General features: G+C 43.8%; 1 protein-coding gene and 1 long non-coding RNA gene across 8 annotated transcripts in view; one reads left to right on the top strand and one right to left on the bottom strand.

Moving 5' to 3' along the window:
* The window catches only part of PSD3 (pleckstrin and Sec7 domain containing 3), a 115738-nt gene that overhangs the window by 69790 nt on the left and 21794 nt on the right, over positions 1-24154 (top strand). For 6 of the 7 annotated variants that reach the window (XM_054809224.1, XM_054809223.1, XM_054809225.1 and 3 more), the window contains 5 exons: positions 3672-3715; positions 11170-11363; positions 13800-13870; positions 19858-20015; positions 20895-21039. In XM_054809224.1, the coding sequence (XP_054665199.1) occupies positions 3672-3715; positions 11170-11363; positions 13800-13870; positions 19858-20015; positions 20895-21039 (612 nt within the window). Of the gene's footprint in view, positions 1-3671; positions 3716-10243; positions 11127-11169; positions 11364-13799; positions 13871-19857; positions 20016-20894; positions 21040-24154 lie in introns of those variants that run through there. The other variant, XM_054809226.1, reaches the window with a different exon arrangement.
* On the bottom strand, positions 1742-23166 carry LOC129199198 (uncharacterized). Its single transcript, XR_008574610.1, has 4 exons — positions 23020-23166; positions 13534-13681; positions 6312-6353; positions 1742-3084 (listed from the first exon to the last, which is right to left on the bottom strand). It is a non-coding gene; the product is annotated as an uncharacterized LOC129199198 (long non-coding RNA).

Genomic DNA, 24154 nt, shown 5'->3' with positions numbered 1-24154 from the left:
GTTTCTTGCCCAGTTTGTGAACAAATACAAACAAATCCTGCAAATATGTATGAAATCCCCATTTTGGTTTTTTTTTTTAATACAGCAGTCTGCTGAGGGTCAATTTGGAGCTGTAGAAAACAGCATTGGAGTTAAAATAATGAAGGTATCTAGGATGTTGCCTGCTATTCTGTTTTATGCAGCAGTTAGTTTCTTTTATTCTCACTTCAGAACTGCATTTGTTTATCCAGGCAGCTTAGAGCAGTGCTGAGCCTCGGGTGTGGTGGACCCAGAGATCAGCAATTCTCAGAAAAGAGAAAGCTGTAAGGAGTAGGTTTTTGCAGTCTGCGTAATAGAGCTGAAGAGTTGAAGCAGGGAAGTTGGATACTGCTGAGCAGTCGGTAGCTGGGGGTTTGGATCCTTCCTGCAGTAGCCTTGGATGCCAAAAGAGACAGAAAGTGGTATTGGTCCAGCTTGGAAGATGAGACCTGTGCAGTATTTATTTTGGCATTCCCTGCTGTGGTCCAGCCTCTTTAGATAGCAAATTTGCCAAGCACTTCCCAGGCTACCAAGTAAGAAGCTGTGATAGTTGTCAAACTGTAAATGTGCTTTAAATCAGAGGTTTTTTTGGTTGGTGTTTGTTTGTTGTTTTTTTCTCCCCAGAGAGAAAACATGAGTTAATAAAACCTGCCCTTGCAGCTAGTTAAGTACAGTGAAAGTCATGTCCCTGCCATAATCTCTGATCAGCTTTATTGCAATTTAGTGAAGCATTTAAGCACTTGTCTCCAAGTTTGTTTGATTTAATCATACTCTGGAGAAATGTTGCTGAAAAGAGCTGCCGTCTGAATCAGGGCCTTGGGAAACAGCCATGAAATAAATGATAGAGCAGGTGCTGAGGTCTATACATCTGCTACCGGTTGCAAAACATGGGAGGAGGAAATTTTTCTTCTCCAGATCATGCGAGAGCCCAGTAGACATCAGGAAAATCTTAAAGCATAAATTGCTTCAGAGGAGGAACGTAAAACAGCTCTAAAAGGCTGGTGAGTATGGCGGCAAGCACGCGGCCTGGCAGCAGTCTCTGCCAGAGAGGTGGGTCGGGGGGGCAGGCATGAGAACTCGTGTATCTCCATCCCTTGAGAGGTCTACTCACTGAGGTCTCACTGAACGTGCTCAGTAAACACACAGAACATGCCCTGTATACAGCTGTCCAGGCTGTGGGTACTCTCTAGGGTTTTCTCTTTCATTTTTGTAAATACTGAGACTTTCTGAGAGACTATATTTGATGCTGTATGGGGGACACTGTGTCCTTCGTCAGATGTACGCCATATGACTGGGTTGGTGTCTGTTACTCCCTAAAGAAGGAAGATGGAGTCTGGCTCATTAGTAAAGATCGGGACAAACACATGTCACTTTCCACAAGGCAAAATCCTGGGGCATTTGTTGTTCCCGCACCCATCTGGAGTGCTGCTTTTGTATGTCCTGCTCTTTGGCTGTAGTGATCTCTAGAGACTTCTTGAGCAGCAAAATCCCATAAAAAGCAGTACTGCATAGGGCAGGTGTTCATTTTCAGAGGTCATGACCCAATCTTGTAGGCATTTGGGCTAGAGAGCAGCAAAAGGCATTTGTGATACCCCAGGCCAGGCTTTTGTTATGTTTCAAAATCTCATCCAACCAGCTGGGGGAAAAAATGCTGCTTCTGAAAAAATGAGGAGGCAACTGGGGAAAAAATGCAGCCTCTTTGCATTATATGTGGAAGTAGTTTTCTGGCTCAAAATGTAAGACAATATTTTAATCATAGTAGGAAGAAAAAGACAAGTCAGAGAATAAGAGGGGTCTTTGGACAAATCATTAGAAACATAGTGGCTTTTAATAGAAAATATGGGTGACCCCAGGGAATCAGTGTCAGCATCAGATTGTGCAGAAAAATGGAGGTGCGTCTAATTCTGCTGGCTGCATGGTAGGAGAAATGTTAGCCCTTTCTTTTACTTTCTTCCTGCAGGGTGGTCTTTAAATCTCTTGATAGCTCTCCCCTGAAAATTAAGCAAGGTGCCTACAATCTGCCAGCAGTGCCCTTTCCTTCACCGTTGTCTGGCTGTTTGCCTTTGGATCAGATCTCCTTATACAAGTTTGGAGAACATAGGATAAATAGAAATAGACAGTGAAAACTCCAGATTTGGAAATATTTCATCACATTGCTTTGAGTAGCACTGCAAAGCCCTGTTAGTGGTAGGGACCTCTCTCTGCTAGCTCAGTGTAAGTAGGATGTGGGATGATTCCTCTTGATGGTCATATCTGTTCTGTTGCTCTGAGAAACTGGCTAAAAGTTGCTGCATATGTAGCAGCAGCGTGAGGCAAGTTGTACTGGTACGCTTGATGTGCTTGTGTGTGGTTCAGTCGAGCCAGATTTTCACAGAGATGAATATTAAGGATCTTCAAATAGCCTGCACAAGATTCAGAAGGGAGCCAGTGGATCACAGGACAAGCAGGGGGATATGCTCATGAGATTCTCATTGCAAGTTCAGCTGTGGCATACACACAAGACTAGTTTCAACTCTTCAGTTTTCAGAATTATTTTTATCTTGGGTCAGAATTAAGGCTATTTAAATGCTAATGTTTCTGTTGAGCGTGTCGTAGCTATTATAGTATGTGATTTTTCAAGCTTGTTCATACTTGATGTGCTACTTTTTGATAATCATGTGCATCAACAGTTCTTCTACACGTTAACATATTTTGAGGCTGTGTAGGAGTTATGTGCCAGAGGGAGTAAATCTAGCTATGTATATAAGGTAAATTACAAATGTGGATTATAAGTGTGAGAATCAGGGACATTCCATACCAAAACACTTCACTTGAGTCAAGTGGCCTATTTGAAGAACTCCGTTAGCTTATAGTAATAGCAGGCATTTATCCATTGTATGTGTCAGCTACTGGAGGGCTGAAATCAGACATGCTTGTCCAAGTGATGTACATCCTCCCTCTCAGAAGAAATCCATCCCAACTGTCTGATATCCACCCAAGCTTAAGTCAACCTCCAGACCCTTTCTTTGCAGGTTGGTGTCAACAACAGAATTGTGACCTTTGGTGTCAAACCTACTGACATCTTTCCTGTGAAGGGAAAGAGTAATGATGTTAGCAGGCAGCAGTCCAAGACATTGATCTTCAAGCACAAAAGCTGCCTATCGTTCATTTTCTGTTTTGCACTTAGAAATGGAACGTGTTTATGTTGGGGTCTGTGTATGGGGAAGCATTCAGGTGTCTGAGGCTCAGGGGCTTTGGATAGCTATTCTGGCATAGTTTTACAGGTAAGCCCATATGGTGAAATCTTGGCCCTGTTAAAGTCAGTGACAAAAAAATCTCATTGATAATCAGGAATTAAATTGGACCTTGAATTTCAAGGCTGTAGTCTTGTGGCTTTTGCAAACTTAGCAGGGTTATTTAAAAAAACCAAAAACCCAAACCAGAAAACCCAAAAACCTGCCTGAGAAAATGACTGTGATCTCAGATCCTGTGTTCTGATATTTTTTCCTTAGATGAGATTTCTGCTTAAGACTTTTGTGTTACCATGAGCAGATATGGTACTTTCTCAATCAGAGACAGCTCGCTTGCTGGTATTAGGTAATTTTCCTCAGCATATTAATGTATGCATAGCAGGGGTCAAACAATAATCCCATCTCATTTCTTTCCCTTTGCAGGCCCTCTACAATTCAATCAAGAATGAGAAGCTGGAATGGGCAGTGTAAGTATACTGCGTAGAAATTAGGAGTTTAAAAATAGTACCTGTCTAGTAATTTGTTTATATGTCCTATGTCACCAACTAAGTGGGCTCCAAAGCCTGTAGAAGATAGCCAATGTATGTAATGAGTTTGCTTTTCTGTTAATGAATGACCTGGCAATACTGCCTCATCTGTTTCTCCAGCAAGGGCAGTTGTTAATGATAGGAGCCAACTGCATTTGTAAGGAAAGAGGACATTTCATTTAGTAGGAAACTTCAGCCTGAAAAGAGAGAAATTAAATCCTCTGTTGTTCTATGACTGCATAAATAAAACAGAAGTTGACTTCTGCCTTTATCTTTTGGTACATTGTGTCAGAACCACTGAATAGAAACACACGTCTTGGATTGAGTTTCCTGCTGTTGGTTTATTGTCTTGGTTTGTCTCCTGATTAACTATGGATAACTTGACAACAACCTAATATGAAAGATGATGGATTGGACAAAGTCTGATATCCCCTGTCCTTAGCTGCTTTGAACAGGCTAACACTTGTTAACTATGGAAATACTGCAGACAAGAAAGGTTCAATTTCTGACTGTGTTAAAATGACGTTTCTCTGTGCTTAGGTTTTATATGGTCTAGATATGCCAGCAAAGAGTAGAAGGGTCTGCTTTAGATTTTGCCACTTGCAGAACAGTGGATTTTGGTGTATAATAAACAAATGATGTCTTCTATCTATTTTGGCTGTACAAGACGTTTACCTGTGTAGATTTACGTATCTGAAACCTCACATTCTTGAGACCAATGTATGCCTGGGATGCATGCTTCTGCACCTTTTGTGGTAGAAGTCCAAACAACTGTCATAGGTCTTGCAGGCCCATTGGCTTCTGATCTTCCTAGTTTTAAGTTCATAATATGCAAGTGAATTTCTTGTCGGGGTATGCATCCTCACTTACAAGGGCTGCTGGTCCCAACTGGGATTGCAGCCCTTGTTCAGAAGTGTGTTAGATAAGGGCAAATCACCAAGAAGTGCCATCTCTGATCAGCCTCTTAAGCACGGTGGGAGACATTTCTGAATCTTACATGTCACAACACCAGAGCTATTTGCAAGACACTCTCTCACAGGTACTTTAGACCCAGCAGAATCCATTATGTGACTTTCTTGATGTTAGAATTTTCCTCCAGCTCTTGGCAAGAGACTATACCGTGTCTAATAAACTTGGACAACCTCCAGGTGGGAACTGGCTCATGCCTGGCTCTGCTCCTATGAGCTTCAGTCAAGGTGATTTATGAGATAGCTTACTCCTGTATAGGTAGTAACTGCTTTGGCATTTACATAGTTCAGTCCATATCCCTTGCTAATGAATTGTTTTAGGGAAAATTGCAAGCAGGCTGGAAAAGGGAGAAATCAGAGTCCTCCTTAAATAAGGCTTTGGGATATGGGTGTAAAGCAGCCTTCTCCCAGAAGAATGCTCAAAGTGGCCAATTGTCCATTCCAGTCTGAAACTCAGACAGATAGCTGAGGCTGATGTGACAATGTGATTGATATGACTTTCTGTGCTGTGAGACAAAGCTCATTCTGGGCATAGTCTAAGAGGTTGTGCCTTTACCTTTAGTGCTGAGAGTGCTGGCTGGAAGAGGCAACGTGATGGTGTCTCTCCTCATTTTTAGAGAGATGTGTTGTTGATGTAATCACCCCAATGACCCCCAGGACTGCCTGAGCTAGAGGGAGAAGGCACATTGCTCTCTTGCTCTGCTGTCATGATCTGCAGAGAAGGGTGGATAGGAAGGGGACGTGGTTGGTTTTGCTGTGATGGGACTGAGGAAGATCCTCTCTTCTTTCCAAAGAGTATCTCTTTGCTTCCCTGATCCAGTTGGCAGGGGAAGAGGTAGGAGGTAAGGCAAAGGTGGGAATAGAGCTGCAAAACCCAGCATAAGCTCCCTTGTGATGCTGGCAAGTTGACGAAATGCCTTTCCTCCAGCCAGAATCCCTTTGAGGATCTAAGACTCTCTCTCTTATGAGCTAAGCAACAGTTTAAGATCTTTGCTGGCAGTACATTATTCGGTGGATTCATGATTGTCAGGCATTTGTTGTTTCAGATTCATAGGCAGGGGCGGGTAACAGCGATGTGTAAGATGGGGGAAAACTGCTACCTGGTCCTTATCTTACTAGTTGCAAGCTAGGTGTGTCATCATCCTAACTAGTTTGCTGTCCATTTCCAGTAGAATTACAGTCTAATCCAAAGACCACAGAAAGAAAAGGCTACCGTTGATTCCAATTTTGTAGTCAAGTGGCCCCCTTAATCAGCAGATGGGCTGAGAGGGACTTTCAGTATGGGAGTATTCATTTATCCTTTATGAATAGGGAGGCACGAGTACAGCTCTGGAAGAATTGCATTACAGTTCTTTTTCTGCAGTAGTTTCCAGGGTCAAGTTCTCCAAAAAGTTAAAAGCTAATCACATACCATGATCTGTAAAATAAACAGGTCTGACCTCAAATTTACCCTGAATGGATCCTGAATGCACACTCCTACTCCGTGCTGCACCCCTCAATTTTTTTGGTTACTTTTCACAATAGAAGTGCCAGAAAACATTCTGCCATTTAGTTGGTGTGCCACTTACTTTGCTTGCTGTTTCCTCTTGCCTGCTTTGTTCTTCAGTGTCCTGGGAGAGAAGAGAAAACCAGTATGGGAAAACTAAACATCAGAAATACAATTATTCTGCCTTTTGTCCCATTCCTCTCTCCTGCTCACAGTTCTAGATCTCTCCTGCCTGTTGGACTGTCGTTCATTTCTTTGAACACCAAGTTAAGCACAAAATAGTGATCAGACCTCACTGAAGTAATTGGCAGAAGTTCCTATTGATTACAATGAAGAAATGTAGTGTTTCATCCCGTTACTCCAATGCATCCTGTTTTCAGTGTGCTGAGGTCACTGGAACTACCCAGGAGCGTGTGTAGCCCCAGTAATTGTGTTGTAATTTCTTATGCTGCTTAAATTTCCCTGAGGGGCTTGGTATTTCTATGAGATCTTTCATCCTCAAATGGTAAACTTTTGTTCTTCAACCCTGACATCACCCAGAAGATGAAATGCATTCAAGATCATGTGAACATGAGCGGTGAGATTAAGAGTTGGGTTTGTTTAGATGGAAATGGGAGCACCGAGGAGAGGGACCTGAGTGTATTTTTTTCAGTGTGTAAAGGCTGTTGCAGAGGAGAAGGGTGTGAGTTATGCTTCACACCCATTGTGGATGGGCTTAAATTTAAAACAAGGGAAGTTTGGGTTGAACATTAAAAAAAGCTTTCTAGCAATAAGCCTTTTAAACCAGGGCATAGATTTGCCTGGATGAGCTATGGAAGTGCTTTCACTTGGATGTTTTTGTGAACTGATTATTCTGTCCAGAATGGGTTAGGAAGAGTGGATCCAGCCTTAGAGGTAAAGAGATTAGCTGACCTCTTAACATCCCTTTGTCTATAATATTATGGCCCAGGTTTTGTAGATAGTGCTCATCCTTTGGCTTTTGCACAGATCGTTGTCAGCTTTAAGCTGAAGAAGAAAAATTAATTTGATTTCAAATGTGATGGAACAGCTCATTCTGGATGTCATCGCTAAGCATGTGCAGGAAAAGAAGGTTATTGAGAGTGGTCAGCATGGATTCACCAAGGGGAAGTCATGCTTGACCAACCTGATAGCCTTCTATGATGGCATGACTGGCTAGGTAGATGAGGGGAGAGCAGTAGATGTTGCCTACCTTGATTGCAGCAAGGCTTTTGACACTGTCTCCCATAACATCATCACAGGCAAGCTTAGGAAGTGTGGGTTAGATGAGTGGACAGTGAGGTGGATTGAGAACTGGCTGAATGGCAGAGCTCAGAGGGTTGTGATAAGCAGCGCAGAGTCTAGTTGGAGGCCTGTAGCTAGTGGTGTGCCCCAGGGGTCAGTACTGGGTCCAGTCTTGTACAACATATTCATCAGTGACCTGGACAAGGGGACAGAGTGTACCCTCAGCAAGTTTGCTGACCATACTGCACTGGAAGGAGTGGCCAATACACCAGAAGGCTGCGCTGCCATTCAGCAAGACCTGGACAGGCTGGAGAGTTGGGCAGAGAGGAACCTAATGTGCCCTTCTGGCCAAGACGGCCAATGGTATCCTGGGGTGCATTAAGAAGAGTGTGACCAGTAGGTCGAGGGAGGTTATCCTCCCCCTCTACTCTGCCCTGGTGAGGCCACATCTGGAGTATTGTGTCCAGTTCTGGGCTCCCCAGTTGAAGAAAGACAGGGAACTACTGGAGAGAGTCCAGCGGAGGGTTACAAAGATGATTAGGGGACTGGAGCATCTCTCCTATGAGGAAGAGCTGAGAGAGCTGGGTGTGTTTAGTCTGGAGAAGAGAAGACTGAGAGAGGATCTCATCAATACTTACAAATATCTAAAGGGTGAGTGCAAAGAGGATGGGTCCAGACTCTTTTCAGTGGTGCCCAGCAACAGGACAAGGGGCAATGGGCACAAACTGGAGCACAGGAAGTTCCATCTGAACATGAGGTAAAACTTCTTTACTTTGCTTGTGACAGAGCACTGGACCAGGCTGCCCAGAGAGGTTGTGGAGTCTCTTTCTCTGGAGATATTCAAAATGCACCTGGACACGATCCTGTGCAACCTGCGCTAGGTGATCCTGCTTTAGCAGGGGTGTTGGACTAGATGATCTCCAGAAGTCTCTTCCAACCCCTACCATTCTGTGATTCTGTGAAACATCAGTTTTCAGGTACATGTATCCAGAGGCCAGCTGAATTTTCTGCAGCTCTTCCTTCTTGCAACTGTACATTAAAGTCTGGTGAGGAGTAAGCTCAAATTGTTAAATCCTTGATAAAGCCTACCCAGGACTGATCCATTCATCCAACTTTGGAGAGTATATAAGGAAAGGCTAATACCAGAACTGTTTTGCTACTTGGAAACTTCTCCCAATTGTCCTGCTTTCTTCTTATGCTTGACCACTGAAGCAACATGGAGTATTTGAAGAAGTGGGTCCCAGATCCTCTGGTTTTATTTCCACTGATGTTTCATATTCAAGATCAGACAAGACATTTTGTCCTTGCCTGCCCTGTCTGCTTTTGTCTTTTGAAGAATTCCTGTTTAATAGCTGCCCCAGAGATGCTGAGTTTGAGAGCACTGGCCCCAGCACTAGTGGTGTCCAGGATCCCCAGGATTGCTCATTACAACATCTGTGGCTGCTTGGATAAGGGCACTGGTACATTCCCACAGGACAGTTGATCAGTATAAGATGATTTGTTCCCATAGCTCTGAAGGAGATAGCTTATTCCAAAAAAATGCTAAGCCATTTACTGCAGTCGGTCTCTGCTGAGAAGGAGAAATCCACTGTGTCCTTGGCTGAGATCCCAGAATTCACAGAGCACTTCTATATGATAAATCAGCCCAAGGGTTTGTACCCTATGAGAGATTTTAGTCTGGATTAGGTACCACAGACTTGTGTTGAGAGAATTTACTTCTGGAATGGACACATATCTAAGAAACACATGTCACACAATGGTCGAGAGTTGGCAGCAGCTAGTAAGTGTGGTAGAAACAGGAAGGGTGGGGACAATCAAAATTGTCAGAAATTCTTACACTTTTTCAATAGGGAGAGGGCTTCAACCAAAGCATGCATGAAGAAATCCTTATTGCTTTGACCAACAGAAAGTTTTTTGCAGATCTCTCTGTTCTGGAGTGGGAAAACACGTATCAATAGGCTGAAAGATGCAAGGACTGCTCTCCCTTGCAGGAATCAGGTCTTCAGGTAAAAAGTTTTGTTCCTCTTAATCAGGAGACCTTGCAAGACAACACCATGACAGTATGGTGCACCATGTTGGCTGTATCTCTACAACTAAATCGAATGTCTGGCATCTTTGTGTGACTTTCAGGCCAAATGTTGATGTGTAGCATCTGTATCCATACTGTTGAAAAGTCTTACGCTCCAAAAGATGATGTTTGCCTCTATACTGCCTGTTGGGGTGGTCCTTGACTGTGCTGATTCCTAAACGGTGTCTGGAAATTGTTTGGGAGTGTGCTGAGCTGAGACCATGCCAAGCACAAAGTAATATGAGGTCATCAAAGTCAAATGCCTCGGAACATTCCCTGACACTGCTGAGTTCACTATATTAAGCCTCTGTGTCTCTGGATTTGGTTTCCTTATTGTCAAACCAGTCTATTATCCTTGTATCTCCTCAGACTAAGTTATTCCCCAGAAGACCATTTCAGGAGAGATCAGGATAATACAGATTGTTGCTCTAGCCTGCAGTTCTTGGAGGATATTTCTTTGGATGGTCATTCCCATAAGGAGGCATAGTTGTGGTGTGCCCCAAAGGGAGCTTTTGGGCTGACATATGCCTTGCTAATCCTCATCTGATACACGCCTTTGAACATGTGCGTGTGATGGGAAGGTCTGCCTGAGTTTGCTCTCTCAGCTGATCGTCTGGCTCCAGTGAGATGCAGCAACTTGAAGTTCACCCCCCCATTGGCCATCATTACACTCAAGTGATTATGATTTTTTTTTTTTAAATCAGGTGCTGGTCTTAGGAGAAGCATTGCTGCCATGACTTTCCAATGACAGCCTTCATCCTCCCTGACACACCTATCCCACTCACCTGGAGGGGAATGTGTGGGGACTTCAAAGGACACAGGGCTGCTCTGTAATCTGACACTAACTGTGGTTCCTCCAGATACATCATCCACCCAGGTTCTGTGGCCTGTCATTCGCTGAAAACAATCGTCCTACTCTTGTGGTGGACACTTTTTATTTTCTAGGTTGCCAAGTCCTTTTCTCCTTTGGCTGTAACAAACAAAAAGGCATTTATTATTCAGGCAATGCTTGTGACTTGCTGAAATGGGTTGCATTGTTGTCCCTGAGAGCTGTGTTGAATGCATTGCCCTAATAAGTAACGTTTTGAGCAGCATTTTCTTTCTAAAATACAGGTAACGTAATTCACCTAGTATAGTTTTTATTTTTAAATTACTACTTTTATGCTAGTCTGTGGAGGAGAATAAAGAAAAGGAGGTAGAGTCTGTGTTTCATATGCTAAGTTAAAGGGTAAGCCACAGTGATCTGTAGTAATCTAATCCTTTTCAAATACCTGTGAACTCAGGAAGAAATTGGAGATTTTTCAGGAGAGCCCAGCAGGCAAATATTTCCCATTTTAGCACTCAAGTGAAGTTGGAGGACACAGAAGACTCTTGAAATCCTGTCTTCTGAGACTGTAAAAGACAAATGGGCTTTTTTGAAAATCCAGCTCCTATGTCCTGTGCTGGTGAAGTAGGTGAACTGAAGTTTTGCTATAATCTGACTAAGGTTTGGTACACGTCTATGTTTCTCTCTAAACAGGGCCCCCTATAGAGAGAGAGGTATGTTTTAACAAGGAGCATGCAAGAATTACTGAAATGAAACGTTGCTGGTCAGTCCCTCATTCATGCTTGGTTTTCACTGCTTTTTAAGGGATGAAGAAGAGAAAAAAAAGGCTCATTCAGATGGTATAGATGAAAAGGATAATGGGAGCCAGACGAAGGCTGTCAGTCGAATTGGCAACTCAAATAACCCATTCCTTGACATCCCTCATGACCCGAATGCTGCTGTGTATAAAACTGGATTTCTAGCTCGGAAAAGCCATGCAGATATGGATGGAAAGAAAAGTGAGTATCTTTCACTCTTAATGTCTCATTTTCTTGTTATCTCTGCACAATGCCACTTACGATGAGTCCATGTACTTCTCAAGGCAAATAGTGCTGCTTCACTAGGAGAAATTGCAGCAATAACAAACAATGCAGCAATTGGATTATTGCACTCACACTATTAGGCCAGGATTTACAATGTTCAGTCGCATTTGCATCAACTCTAATGCATGAACATAATGAGTTATGTGATACGGCAAAGCAATGTGAATCTTTTGTGCTAAAAGAAAATGAATCTCATGGTTTACAGAAGAGAAAACAATTTCAAGTGAATTACAGTAGCTGTTCCGTAGAAGTTTGGTAATTCTCCTTTTCCTTATGTGACACCAAATTGTTTCAAATCTCCCCTCCCCTCTCGGACTGTCTTTAAAGAAAGGCTGTTATTTATCTCTGCTTGGAAGATGCTGCAGCCATTCCCTTTCCTGTTTCCCCAGCCTTGAGTCACATACCCAATGCAGTTCAGCAGCTTTCGGTAACAGCCAGATTTATGCCATGCAGTTCCTCCTTGCTCCTTCTTTGTAATAATCCTGCTGTGTCTCTTACTTAGATTAATCATCCTCTTTCCTTCTTGTCCTACTTCATTTGTGGTGCACTAATTATTGAAGTCTTCTGATTCACCTCTGTGCGTGGTGTTGTTTGGACATCTTCATTTGTTTGTTTTCTATTAATGTTCTTGGAAACAGCAGAGGCTACTCAGAGCATCTGTATTTTCCCCATTTCATTGCTGAGGATCACCAATTCATAGTTGACGCTGCTGGGCTGAATCCTGAAGGCAAAGTCTGACTTTGTGATGGGCTCTATCCTAGCTGGGCTAAGCTCTTTGGTGTTTGCATGTTTTGCCAGTATATTTTAGAAGGTACAATTGGAGGTCAGTATTTTCAAGCTGGAGGCTGACAGCTGGACAACTAAATCCAGAGATGTCGAAATCAAACTGACCTCATTCTTTGTGATGACTGGATGCTCTGAATAGGTTCTTCTTTATTAAACTTATTAAACGTATAAGTAATCAGAATTGCTCATGATTCATCACATTGGATGTTGGCATTTGGGGCATAATCCTTTTATGAGTAATTAGGGCCATGTTTTCAGAAGCTTCTGTACATCTTACAGGTCTGTCTCTCGTTGTCATGCGGCTCTTGAAAAAGTTACATTTTGACTTTCAAGTTGCAAATAAAAGGAAACTCATTTTTTTTAAAGTGAGTTAGACCTTCTCGTATTTTATTTCCTAATAGAGTTGTTGCAGGGCAGAGATGAGCTTGTGCGGGATTCTAATGAAGTGATATGCTCGCATGCTATATGTATTTTCTCAGGAAAGGAGTAAAAGAAGTACTGAGGGCTAAAGCACTTAAGCAGTTCTAGCGGAGAAGGACGTAACAGGGGCCAATGGCTGGAAGCTGAACCGAACAAATGCCAATTAGAAATAAGGCCTATCATGTGAGATGAGAATGATTAACCTCTGGAGCAAGGGACTAATAACCTCTTTACCATTGCTTGCTGTCTTCAGATGAGAATGGGATGCGTTTCTGAGGGTGATGCTTTAGTCGTGCACGGTTATTAATTTCAGTATAGAGGCAAGTGGACGCTCGTCAGTGGTGTGTGCTTGTTGGAGAGTGAGCTTAAATGCAGGCTTCTGGTCTCTGGCACTGTGACCATGCAGCCTGTGCCTTCTCTCTCTCTATTGCAGCTGAATTTTAAAATGGAGCCTTCATGCTGAATTCCGCCCCAGCCCTTCCCCCCCCCCCCCGCCCCCAGCTTGTTTCTAGGAATCTGTAGGCTGGATATGTTGTCTCTGTTACGTTCTTCAACCTCTGACTTTAGGTTTCCTGAGGGGTGATTTTTTTTTTATTCCTTAGGATTTTGTTTGGCTCCCCTCTCCTTCCTCCACCTTCTTTTGAGGCTGCAGGAATAGAGGAAGGGACCAAGAAGCCATCTAATTACTTGGTGCCAACTCAAGTGTGCAGCAGCAAAAGGGAAGGATGCTCTTGAGAGGGACTGCTTTCTGAGCAATGTCCCATTGGTCCCAAGCAGTGCCTGTCAGCCTGCTATGACATGGAGAAAGGGCGTTTCCTTCTGTAAACTCTGCCAAGGTGCAGAGCTCAGACCTAGCTGTGTAGGGACAGTGTCCACCTACCTGAAAGAGCACAAAGACTGGATCTCTCTGGCCTGCTTCCTGCATTGCTGCTGTTCCCTTCTGATCGAGTCCAGGGCTGTCATCAGGGTTGTTTTATTACTCTCTCACACAGTGGGTATGTTCAGGCACTGTGCTGAGTTGCATTGTCCTTTGAAAAGGAGAGTACAAAGGAGGTTTAATGCAGGACTAATGTAGCTCTCCTGTTGCCTAGACAAAGTGTAAAAATGGATCTGAGTTAAATGGATTTTCATTTGTTTTCTTTGCAGCTCCCCGGGGAAAGCGAGGCTGGAAAACCTTTTATGCTGTGCTGAAGGGAACGGTCCTGTACTTGCAGAAGGTATGGGAAATCACTGTCTTTTGGAAACTAATTAAAGAGGGATAAAGCAGCAGGCATCCTCTCCGCTCTCACAGGCCCTCCAGGCTCCTTTCTTTCCAACACACAGTGTAGCTGCTCTGTCTGCCCCCCACCCTGTTTACACACACATTCAGGCATGAATCTTTTCATTGACACCCTCTGCCTTTTCACACTTTCAAGTTCAGTCCCATTGTCCCCATCCACATGTGCACCCTTTAAATTCCAGTTTATACCATTGCTGTCATGGCTGAAATCACAGCCAGCTTCACCAGCAAAGACAGCATCATCTCTCTGTGTCTTGCACGCATTCCTCTAGGCTGCTTTTAACATTGCATTTCATATGTATGACTTCCTCTCCTGTAAGGCTGTCCTCCTTTCCCATCTTTTCATAGTACGCTTTTCTGCAATGCCTGCAAGACTAGCTGCAAAACAATTGAACGGCAGCTTGGCCTTGGTAGGAATCTGAAGCTTCTGCTCCATAGCAAAATTGAAGGATAAAAGGATACTAGGATTCCTTTTTTTTTCCCCCCAAAGCAAGATGAGACACTGGTTTCTAACAAACTTTGCTCCCTGACAGCAAGAAGTCTAAAAAAAATACGTCAGCTGAAACCCTTCAAGTTTTTTGGCACAAGTGCAGTTTTAACTATTCTCTTGAAATTTGAAATGCAGCATATGAGTGAGAACTGTCAAAATCAAATAAATGGTAACAGCTAAGGAGATTGTTAAGGCTTTTTTGCCTCCCAGCGTAGGTGAAACGTTCATGAAATAAGTGGTGTTTGTCCAGATTGCCCTGCATTGTAAAACTATGCTCCTTTGAAAGCATTTTTATATTTCCACTGTGTTTTTCAACTATCAGGAGCACAAGTTAAGTGCATACTGCTGTTTCCTCCTCTCCTGCTGCGCTTTCTAAAGTTGTTGATTTCATTGGAGCCAACCTGGATAGTCTCTGAATAAAAAAGAGAGTGGTTTGGATCAAATTCTTACAGCATGAGGTTTAGAAGGTGGGTGCTCTGGGTGCAGTACCTTTTTGAGAGGCTGAAATCCTGAAATGGACAAAACAATCTGCAGTCAGGAGGGAAGACTTGGGCTGAAAGTTGGATGTGACAGGCTCAAAGCCAGTGCAAGAGACTAGAACGAAATCTGCTGAATAGCAGCTTGGCCTTCCCTCTGGTTCTCTTGTTGGCAGCAGGTTCAGATTTTACTAAAGTGGCCTTCATGACAGGTTTGTACTTGCCCTTTCCTGGGTGAAATGGAGTTACCTGCCTTGATTTCTGAAATAAGTCATCTTTAGTGTTCACCTGGAAAGACTGCTTGGTTACCTACAAAGTAAGAAGGCTCCTTGTCCATAACACATTTATCAATCCCCTCTCTAAGAAATTAATCAGCTTTCAAGGGGAAGAAATGGATATGCTGTCTATTTTAGAGTCTCAATTAAATACTTTTATAAGCATCACTGGCATATTAGTTTAAAACACTTTCTGTTTGACAAAATGTAGAGAGATGTTGATGTGGCATGCAAATTTTCTACAGAATGTTGCTCTTCCCACTCTCACCTGCCATCCTTTGGAGAGCAAGAGAGTAATTTCACATCTGACTGCATCTTTGCAGAATGAAATGCATTGCTGGAGTTCTTGTTCTTATTTGTTTGCTATTTGTGTGTCTTGCACTTGTCACACCAATTGAATTCAGTGATTACAAGGCGGCTACTCCGCAAAGCTGTGCTCTCCCACTTGGTCCTGAAGACACTTGCACTGAAGCCATCTTACTGTAGCACAGTGACAAGCAAGACTTCTACTTTAGCGCTGTCAAAGGCTGACAGAGGGTCGTGATGAGAATTGAGTCATTCCCAAAGTGAGTGATGGGGCAGCTGCGAGCCTCCCCAGGGTGCCTCCGACCCCTGCTCAGCCACAGTGCTTCATGCTGCAGCTGTGAAACATCCTCTGATTTCTCTTCAGCTCCAGCAGGGATTTGCTTCATCTGTGAAATAAACTTTGCTCTGTTAGGGATGTGGTATCGCAGAAGTTGAGGGTGTTTTAAAATACACAGCTAGACCAAGCTGTTATAGTAAAAGTTGCTGAGCTGTTGTTTCCTTTTGCAATATACGAGGAGACTGAAATTATCCTAATATTAGAAAGTTCAGGAGTGTTTTAGAACAGCTTGATTTCTTTGTAGAAATGTACAGCTCTGGCAGTAGTCATTGGCAAAGGATTTCCTTGTCTATGTTTGCCTTCTCTCCTGATTATGGAGTGCAATAGGGCAGGGTGCATTCACATATGCACACACACATTTTTTCCCTCTTTCTCTCATTATCTGTATATTATCTGTATATCTGTGGAGGTAACATCTGTGATGATGGTTTAATTGCACTGAGTGCTATTCAAGCAGGGGAGAGAGAAATCTCACTGTTCTGGGGGCTGTATACACACAAACACATGTACAAACCTCTGAACTATTGCTTTCTGTGTTTATCTGTACCTCAGCTGTTCCCTCAAGACACTACTGAAATACAAATATTAATTGTTTGTAGCAGCTGTGATTCCCCAGTGGGCAGTGTGATCCCAATTCTGCTGTCATTCTGTTTGCATACCAGTTCAGTTCTCCTTGTTTTGATGTCAAAGTCCATGTATGACAGTGGTTTGTAAATGGTGGTCACTTGAGATTTACTGCAGAGTTTATCTGGGCAGTCTTGTCTCTGTGCCCACATATTTTTTTAATTTTTTTTTTTTCCATTGGAACTGTTCCAGTGCTAATTCCTGTGCTGCATATTGTTTTATTTTTAAATGAGTGATGTAAGAGAGATGTCTTCTGAATTAGTGAGCACAGAGGCCACTGGAGGGGCTCGATGGAAGCATGCACAATTAGCCAACTAACCATACCTGCACCGTATTAACATAAAATGAGAGGTTTGACATGTTTGGGATGTTGGGCCTGTCTCTGGGCATCCTCAGGCCAAGGTTAATTTTCTGCCCTCTGTTCATTGCAAGAGGAAATTGCAAAGTAGGAGTTTGACAGAATGTCTGTTCACTAGACTGACATGGGATGTGATGTGCATGCAGAAGAGAGGTTTATAAGTAGAGGGCATAAGGCTGACCTCGCTTCTTTGATAGAAATTGCTTCTGGGCAAGCAGTGCAGGACATGGACCTTCATGTTTTGTTCAGACTCTTCTGTAAGGTGTGCAACATCTTCGCTTTTTGATGTGGCACTTTATAATTTTGCAGGCTTTCAGGTATTTTTATATAACTTTTCCCAAATGTGTTTCCTCTATTTAAATATAAAAAAAGAGAGAGAAGGGCCAGAATGCTGTGAAGTGTTCAGTGATGAGACTTTGCAAAAGACAATCTTGCAGCCGTCACATGCAACTAAGTGGAGATACCCACCCACAGTACACTGACTGATAAAAAGCCAAATCTCATGCTCTGATCTATCAAAAACAGATTTAGAAACATGCTGACTCCAGGTCAGCAGGATTTGGGAAAGTCATTCTCCAGGAGTCTGAGAAATATGAATTCAGCATGTCATTGTGTGGTGTGCAGCACTCACATCAGCCTTCAGTTGATAGAGAGGTCACAGTTCCTTTCTGGCTCCTCATATATTCCTTGCCACCGTCTTGGTCTAACTTTAGTGACCTGCCTTCCATTTCAGCTCAACTTCTGTGCTGACACCAGCACGTCAGAGCACGTGCTGTCCTTGATGGCAAGGAGATACGGATGTTCCTGCTCCGCTAGCATTCCCTGCCAGTTGAAAAGAGTTGGAGGCCTTAAAGGAAGAATTTTGAACAGCACATTCACGTCCTTCCAGCTTTCTCTAAGGCTGGCCAGCTATGTGGAGACATTTCCGGTATGCTGGTCAGTGCCTTTGGAGAAGCTGGCAGAGCCCCAGCTGTCAAGGTAGATAGTAGCCAGCTGATCCGGTGGGATTAGCAAGGATTATCGTGAACGCTCTCTGTCAGTAAGGAGAGGTTCTCAGCCAGGACTGCTTCTGGGACTGCCCAAATGTGGAGTTCTTCTGGAACAGGTTTAGACACCAGAGCCGGTTGTGGACGTTGGATGCGTCTCACAGAAGAAGCTGGGAGGCAACAGGCAAGGCAATAGCTGACACTGTCTCTAGGCAGTAACTTGAGCAAAGCCAGAATATCATGTTTCTGAGGCTTGCTGAAGTTCATTTCCTGGCCCTGAAGTTTTCCTAGTTTTCCTCCTGGACAGTGGAGCCAGTCATTAACTCCAAAAGTGCCACCAAATAAATCACCTTTTTAACCCGTGAAGGAAGGGGCTTGACCGGGAGGCTTGCTTCCTCCATCTTCACAATGGGGCTGGGCCAGACATTGGACAGCCAGGAGGCTCTTGTCCTTTGGCTAGGGACTTTCCCAAATCTTCCTCGAAGAAGGTTTAGAGAGTGCCCTAAAGTGGGAGTAGGCAAAGTCCATCATAATATGGAGATCCCTCCAAAGCTTGTTGGGACTCAAGCTATGAGAAAGGAAGGACATTTGGCTTTGCCCACTACCAGACCTTGAAAATGCCTTGTGTCACAGTTGTTTAGGTTGAAGGCTACCCTTTGGTCATCGGTGCAGCAGTGCTCTGCCTTTCTGCCTGGCCTGCCAGACCTGTGGTGGGTTGCGCCCTTGTCCGGCCCCAAGCGGAGGTGGTGCTGCAACAGTAGTGCTAGTTACCTGTATCTCCTCTGGTGAAGTGTCTGAGCAGCAGCAAGTTCTGGGCCTGCACTAACTGGACCTCTGTGAGGAAGGATGAGACATGGCAGAGGAGCAGGACACTTTGTCCTCCCTTGTGGGAGGTGGTCACCACAGCAGGTGACTCCCCATCCATTGAAACTCATCCTGGAGAACCCTGACCAAACCTAGCCTGGTTGAGAGAACAGGTGTCTCCAGCAGCGGTGTAGTTGCCTCTGGCTGCAACCCTGGTCTGTGTGCTGCCAGAGAAGCCCTGTAAACCAATTGATGCACATTAACCAGCTCTTCTCCAGGGTGGGTGCCTCTCTGGGTGTTAAGCTAGTGCTGTCCCTGCACATGCTCTGCGTCCTGCACTCTGTTGCCTGCTAAACCCCATCTCGTAACTCTTGTGTTCAAGTGGAGGGATCAATAATTATCACACCTGCAGGGAATTATTATTCTGTTTTGCTGCCTTCACACCCCCTCCCTTGGCGGGTGTTTCAGAAGAGACTGATTTCTGTGATGTACTAAGGGGGACAAATGGAGTCAATTGCAGACTGCTTTGAAACTGCTGGCAAGCGACCTTTCCTTGAAAAAGCTCCTGGCTTTCCCAAGCCGTTTATAGTCAGGTGGGCTTAAAACTGAACTTGTGGCTACACCATGATTGTGCGCTTGTCCGGCTTCTGTCACTCATGAGATCAAACACTGCTCCCAGGCTGGTGCTTGCAACACAGAGGAGTTTGACTCCCTGCTTTTGTCATTTGGTGTTAGTTGTGTCAAAAACCTGGATGGTGCTGTGCTTGCCATTCACAGACCCTGAGCAGAAATCGAAAGGAGGTTGCTATATTTGATTTGTGGAGACTGATAAGGAGGCTTCTCCACTATGTGAGGACCTGCCTAGGAGGGCATACAAAGGTAGTTGAGAAAAATAAAAATTGAGTAGTGGAGACTGAGAACCCAAGCAGAAACCAGCAACTGAGCAGTGGAGGTGGGGAGCTGGCCATGAAGGATTCCTGAAATGAAGACAAATAGTCCATAGCTGTTGCGATAGTCAAATACTCCCTCTTTACCCCTCTTCCTGTCAAGCAGGTAGTGGAACTACTCTCCCTTGCAAATAGGTCACAAAAGAGAAAGATAAATATATGTTAAAGGTAGTGGAAACCACAAGTGCTCAAGTCAGGTTACATTCAGTTCATATACTTTCAATACTATTCATGACTATGGAACAAGGTTTTTCCCCAGGTTACGGAAAAAGGAATAGGATGTGGAGAAATAAGATGCCATTTTTCCCGTTAACTCCTGCAGGATGAATATAAGCCAGAAAAGGCTTTGTCGGAGGAAGATCTGAAGAATGCAGTTAGCGTGCATCATGCACTGGCATCCAAGGCAACAGACTATGAGAAGAAACCCAATGTTCTCAAGCTTAAAACAGCAGATTGGAGGGTCCTGCTTTTCCAAGCCCAGTAAGTGCTTCCTTCTGATTTGTGCCAATCGCTGAGGAAAGAAAGCAGTGCTGAAGGAGGGGTGAATTCATGCCTGGACAGGTTAAAGCAGAGGCTTAAGAGGTTCAATCTGTTTATTTGATCAGAAATAAGATTAAGTAGTGATTTTATTAGAGTGCACAAGTAGTTCATGAGAAGGAAACATCAGGTTTTAAGAGGCTTTTTAATCTAGCTGAGAAAGGCATAACAAGATGCAGCAGCTGGAAGTTGAAGCTGCAGGAAATTCAATTTGGAAACAAGGCACAAACTTCTAACAGTCAGGGTGATTAATCATTGAAACAAATGACCAAAGGCGATCTTGGATTGTCTGTCTCCTGATGTCATCAGATCCTAGCCGGATGTTTCTGACCAAGGCGTATCTTCTAGAAAGACAAAGTTACTACTTAATACAAGAATAATTTGATTAAGTTCTTCAGGCTGTGATATCCAGACAGAACAGATGCCTGTTGCTTCTGACATTAAAAACCTGTGCATCAGTCTTGCCCATGAGCCCTTTTCTACTGAGATCCATGTGAAACCTCCTAGAGATCTGTGGTGTCCAGCACAGCTGAGACCTTACGACATATGTCTGCATCAGGGCACTGGTTGGCTGTGTTGCCTGTGTCATTTGGATTGGATTAGGAAAAGATGTATGCTAGGGTGAGTTATGGACCTAATCACAAGCTAGCCTGTGACTGAGATACCTGACACTAACTTCTTGCAAAGATAGACCAGAAGACTGAAAAGACTCTAAGACTGGTCAAGTTCTGGTTATTTTCACTTTTAAAATGCCATTGAAGGAGTCGGAAGGAGGTAGAGGAGGCTGATTCAACAGGTGTTTAGTATGTGTTTCTTCCCCAGGAACCAAGAAGAAATGCAGACCTGGATCAACAAGATTAACTGTGTGGCTGCTGTCTTCTCTGCACCACCATTTCCAGCAGCAATTGGCTCTCAGAAGAAGTTCAGTCGCCCACTCCTGCCAGCCACCACAACGAAGCTATCTCAGGTGAGCTGTTTTTATATAGAGGGTAGGTGATGGCAATTCCTCTGGCTGGCTGGAGACTGGACGGTGGTCCTTGGCATTGTTTTGTGGCTATCGCCACCTGCATTCCTAGGAGGAATCTCTGCTCGTTTCCTGATGCAAGATTTGAAGTGGGGGAAGAGAAGGAGCAGACTTGAATATAATTGTTTTACGTTTTTGAAGAAAAGAAATAATCACCAGTGTTCCTAGTGCCGGATATAGAATTTTCATCCTGTGGTTATGGCTCTGCAGAGGACATTTCAAATACTGACTGACTGGTGGGTTTTTGGATTTGAGTGTTTATTGCCACTCATTTCAGAAGAAATGGACATACTCATGGTCTTTGGCTTATTGGGGTAATAAAAGGTGAAAGCTGATGCATCAGGCAACCATCAATTATATTTCTCCCACAATACTTTTCCAGACTCCAACCCATATCAGTTCAGGGATTTCCTGTTTAATGTATATTTATAAACTGAGTCTTACATGAATGTCTTTGTGATCATGTATGCTTTTAGCTTCCCCAACATCCTGTGGCAGGGAATTTCACAGCTCTACTACTTGTTGCATGAAAAAACACCTACTTCTGCTTGTTTGAGTCTAACTGTGTCTGATGCTTGCGCCCGTATCTGTGTGTACTTTGGGAGCTGTGATGCATGCCTGCAATTCCTCTTGCACTGGCAGGAACATGATGTTGATTGTGTTGATCAGGTTGACAGAGTGGCAGAGATGATAGATGCCAGTCCTAGGTGTGTAATTTTTGAGTAATCCCCTGTAGCTTTTAAAGTCATCTGCCCATGCTGGATTGCTTCTTAAATGCATTTTTTTGCCATCTTCATAGCTTAGCAACGGTCCTTAGAAACCACTATCTCATAATATGCATTTCTTTACGGGGGTGGGGTTTTTTATGTCGCCCCTGCTTTTTCCCTCTCTGTGGCAGTAGCCTTTTTACTTACAATGTGGTGACCGACTTTCCATCTTCTATTCGGGGTTAAAGTTTAAAACATGTCTCGTAAAGAGTAACACTAACTTGTCTCATCTTGTGATTTTACCTTTCGCTCACGCATACTTTTTTTAAAATACTGTATGGGGCTTCAATAATTTACCCCTAGTCACCACAAAAAGCTTTTTTACTCATCATTGTTCTGTGTGATTGTTCCATTTAGCATGTTGTTTCCTAGTCTCATTCTTTCTGTTTAATCTGGAAAGGAAAAAAAGTAGAACACAGCCCTGTGGTTTGTGTCTCAAAGAAGGGGAGACACGAAAAGTGGAATGAGATAAGCTGTTTTAGCGAAAGGCAGAAGAATGTTAAGTGTTCAAAGCAGATAAATTCAAAGGCAAGCAGAAACACATCTACTTTTATCTGTCAGTGTGGAAGAGCTGCCAGCAGGCTGCTTCTCATTTGGCAGACAAAAAAATATGAATTGTCAAATCCCTGTGGTTGCTGTTTAGGATTTTGTGGGCTAAATCATGATGGACAGTACTTCTTCAAAGGGCCTGTCACTGGTCAGGCAGAAGTCAGGATGCAGTGAGAACCTAACACGGGTCGGGGAGAGAGGCTGGACATGACAGGTTGGGCCAGATCATTGCACCAAGCTTGCTTTCAAAAGCAGATCTGTGTCTGATCTTGGTTAGTCCAACCAAAGACGAATATGACAAAGCTATATATAAAAGAACAACCGGTCTAGAAAAGATCTACTAGGGTTTGGTTTTGGTTTGGTTTTTTTTTTCCCTTTTATCTGAGACGTGCACGTGCGCGCGTGCACACACACACGCACGCGCACTCTAAAGGGCTGCTGCCCTGGAAGGCTGTAGAACTCAGCGCAACAGGGTATCACTGGGATCCAGGATTCAGCACAGTGTAAAGAGTGATTGGGCACTAACAGCGAGAGCAAGCAGATCCAGGGTAGTTAGTAACAGCAACAAGAATTTTTGGCAGCCAATAGCAAGTGGTTTGAGCCCTACCATCTATAGGCAGACAGAAATTATCCCACGTGTTTCTTCAGTTCTCTTGCAAAAGAGTTGAAACACAGGATTAGCTGGGGCTCAGCTGCCATCCTCTGTAGAAGTTTTCCCCCTTTCTGCTCTTCTCCGCAGCTCCAGCTCAGTGAGCTGAGAGGCTCAGTCCCTGGTGCGACTCACAGGGCAGTGCAGGCAGGTCTGAGATAGGCTTGAAGCTGCAGGCTGCGCAGGCACAACACTGGGGGACAACTTTTGGCAGCTGTCCCCTGCTCTGAGGCTAGGTATGTGTGCAGGAGCTGAGCTGGGTCCTACCTGCTGTTATGACTCTAAGTCGCTGAGATCTGCATGATCATATCTATATTTTGGACTTAACCAATTCAAACATAATTTCGGATCCGTGCCTAGAAATGGCCAGAAGGCCATGCTGCAGGAGCCGGAAACCTTCTGAGCTGAGGGAAGGTTAGCTGACAGATGGACTGGAGGAAGTGAGTGGGGCTGGGATTACGATAAAGGAAATTGCCTAGAAAGGGGGAGTAGCAGCTCCTCACTTTCTTCAACTGCACAGTGGGATAAAAGCTTAGCAAAATGAGATACCTTTTGGGGACTGGACAGCCCTTCCTCTTCTGGATGCATTGTATTGTTCTGAACAAATGGAAATTGCAGACCAGAGAGTGTTTGGTAGTGCAGAAATGGAAGGAAGGACCCTGACTCCATGTCTTTTCTGTCCTGGAAGGAACTACTTTTACATTGCAAAGACCTTAGGCAAGGTCTTTGCCTGTCTCATTCTGCCCTTGGTCTGACTGCATACACAACAGCCTTAATTAATTTGCCAAAAAATGTATCAGAGCAGAAGTGTCATGTTGTCAGTAATACTCTGCAGCAAGCTGCTTCCGTTGCTGTCAGCAAGGCGAGGGATGACAGGTTTGCTATCCTTCCCGGTGGCATCTGCTAGCTGCTGAGTTTTTCTGAAAATTTGGCCACTTTGCTTGGGTGCCTTTGAGAGAGCTGCTGAGGACAGAGCTCTGGGATAACAGACCTTATCAATCTAATTAAAATTAGTTAATGGAAAGAAAGAAAGAAAGAAAGAAAGAAAGAACTTGATATTTTTGTATATGGATCTCTCTATTTTCCTTTGCTT

The sequence above is a fragment of the Grus americana genome, chromosome Z, assembly GCF_028858705.1.
Source record: "Grus americana isolate bGruAme1 chromosome Z, bGruAme1.mat, whole genome shotgun sequence".
Lineage (NCBI taxonomy): Eukaryota > Metazoa > Chordata > Aves > Gruiformes > Gruidae > Grus > Grus americana.
This window is presented reverse-complemented; position numbering and strand designations above follow the sequence as displayed.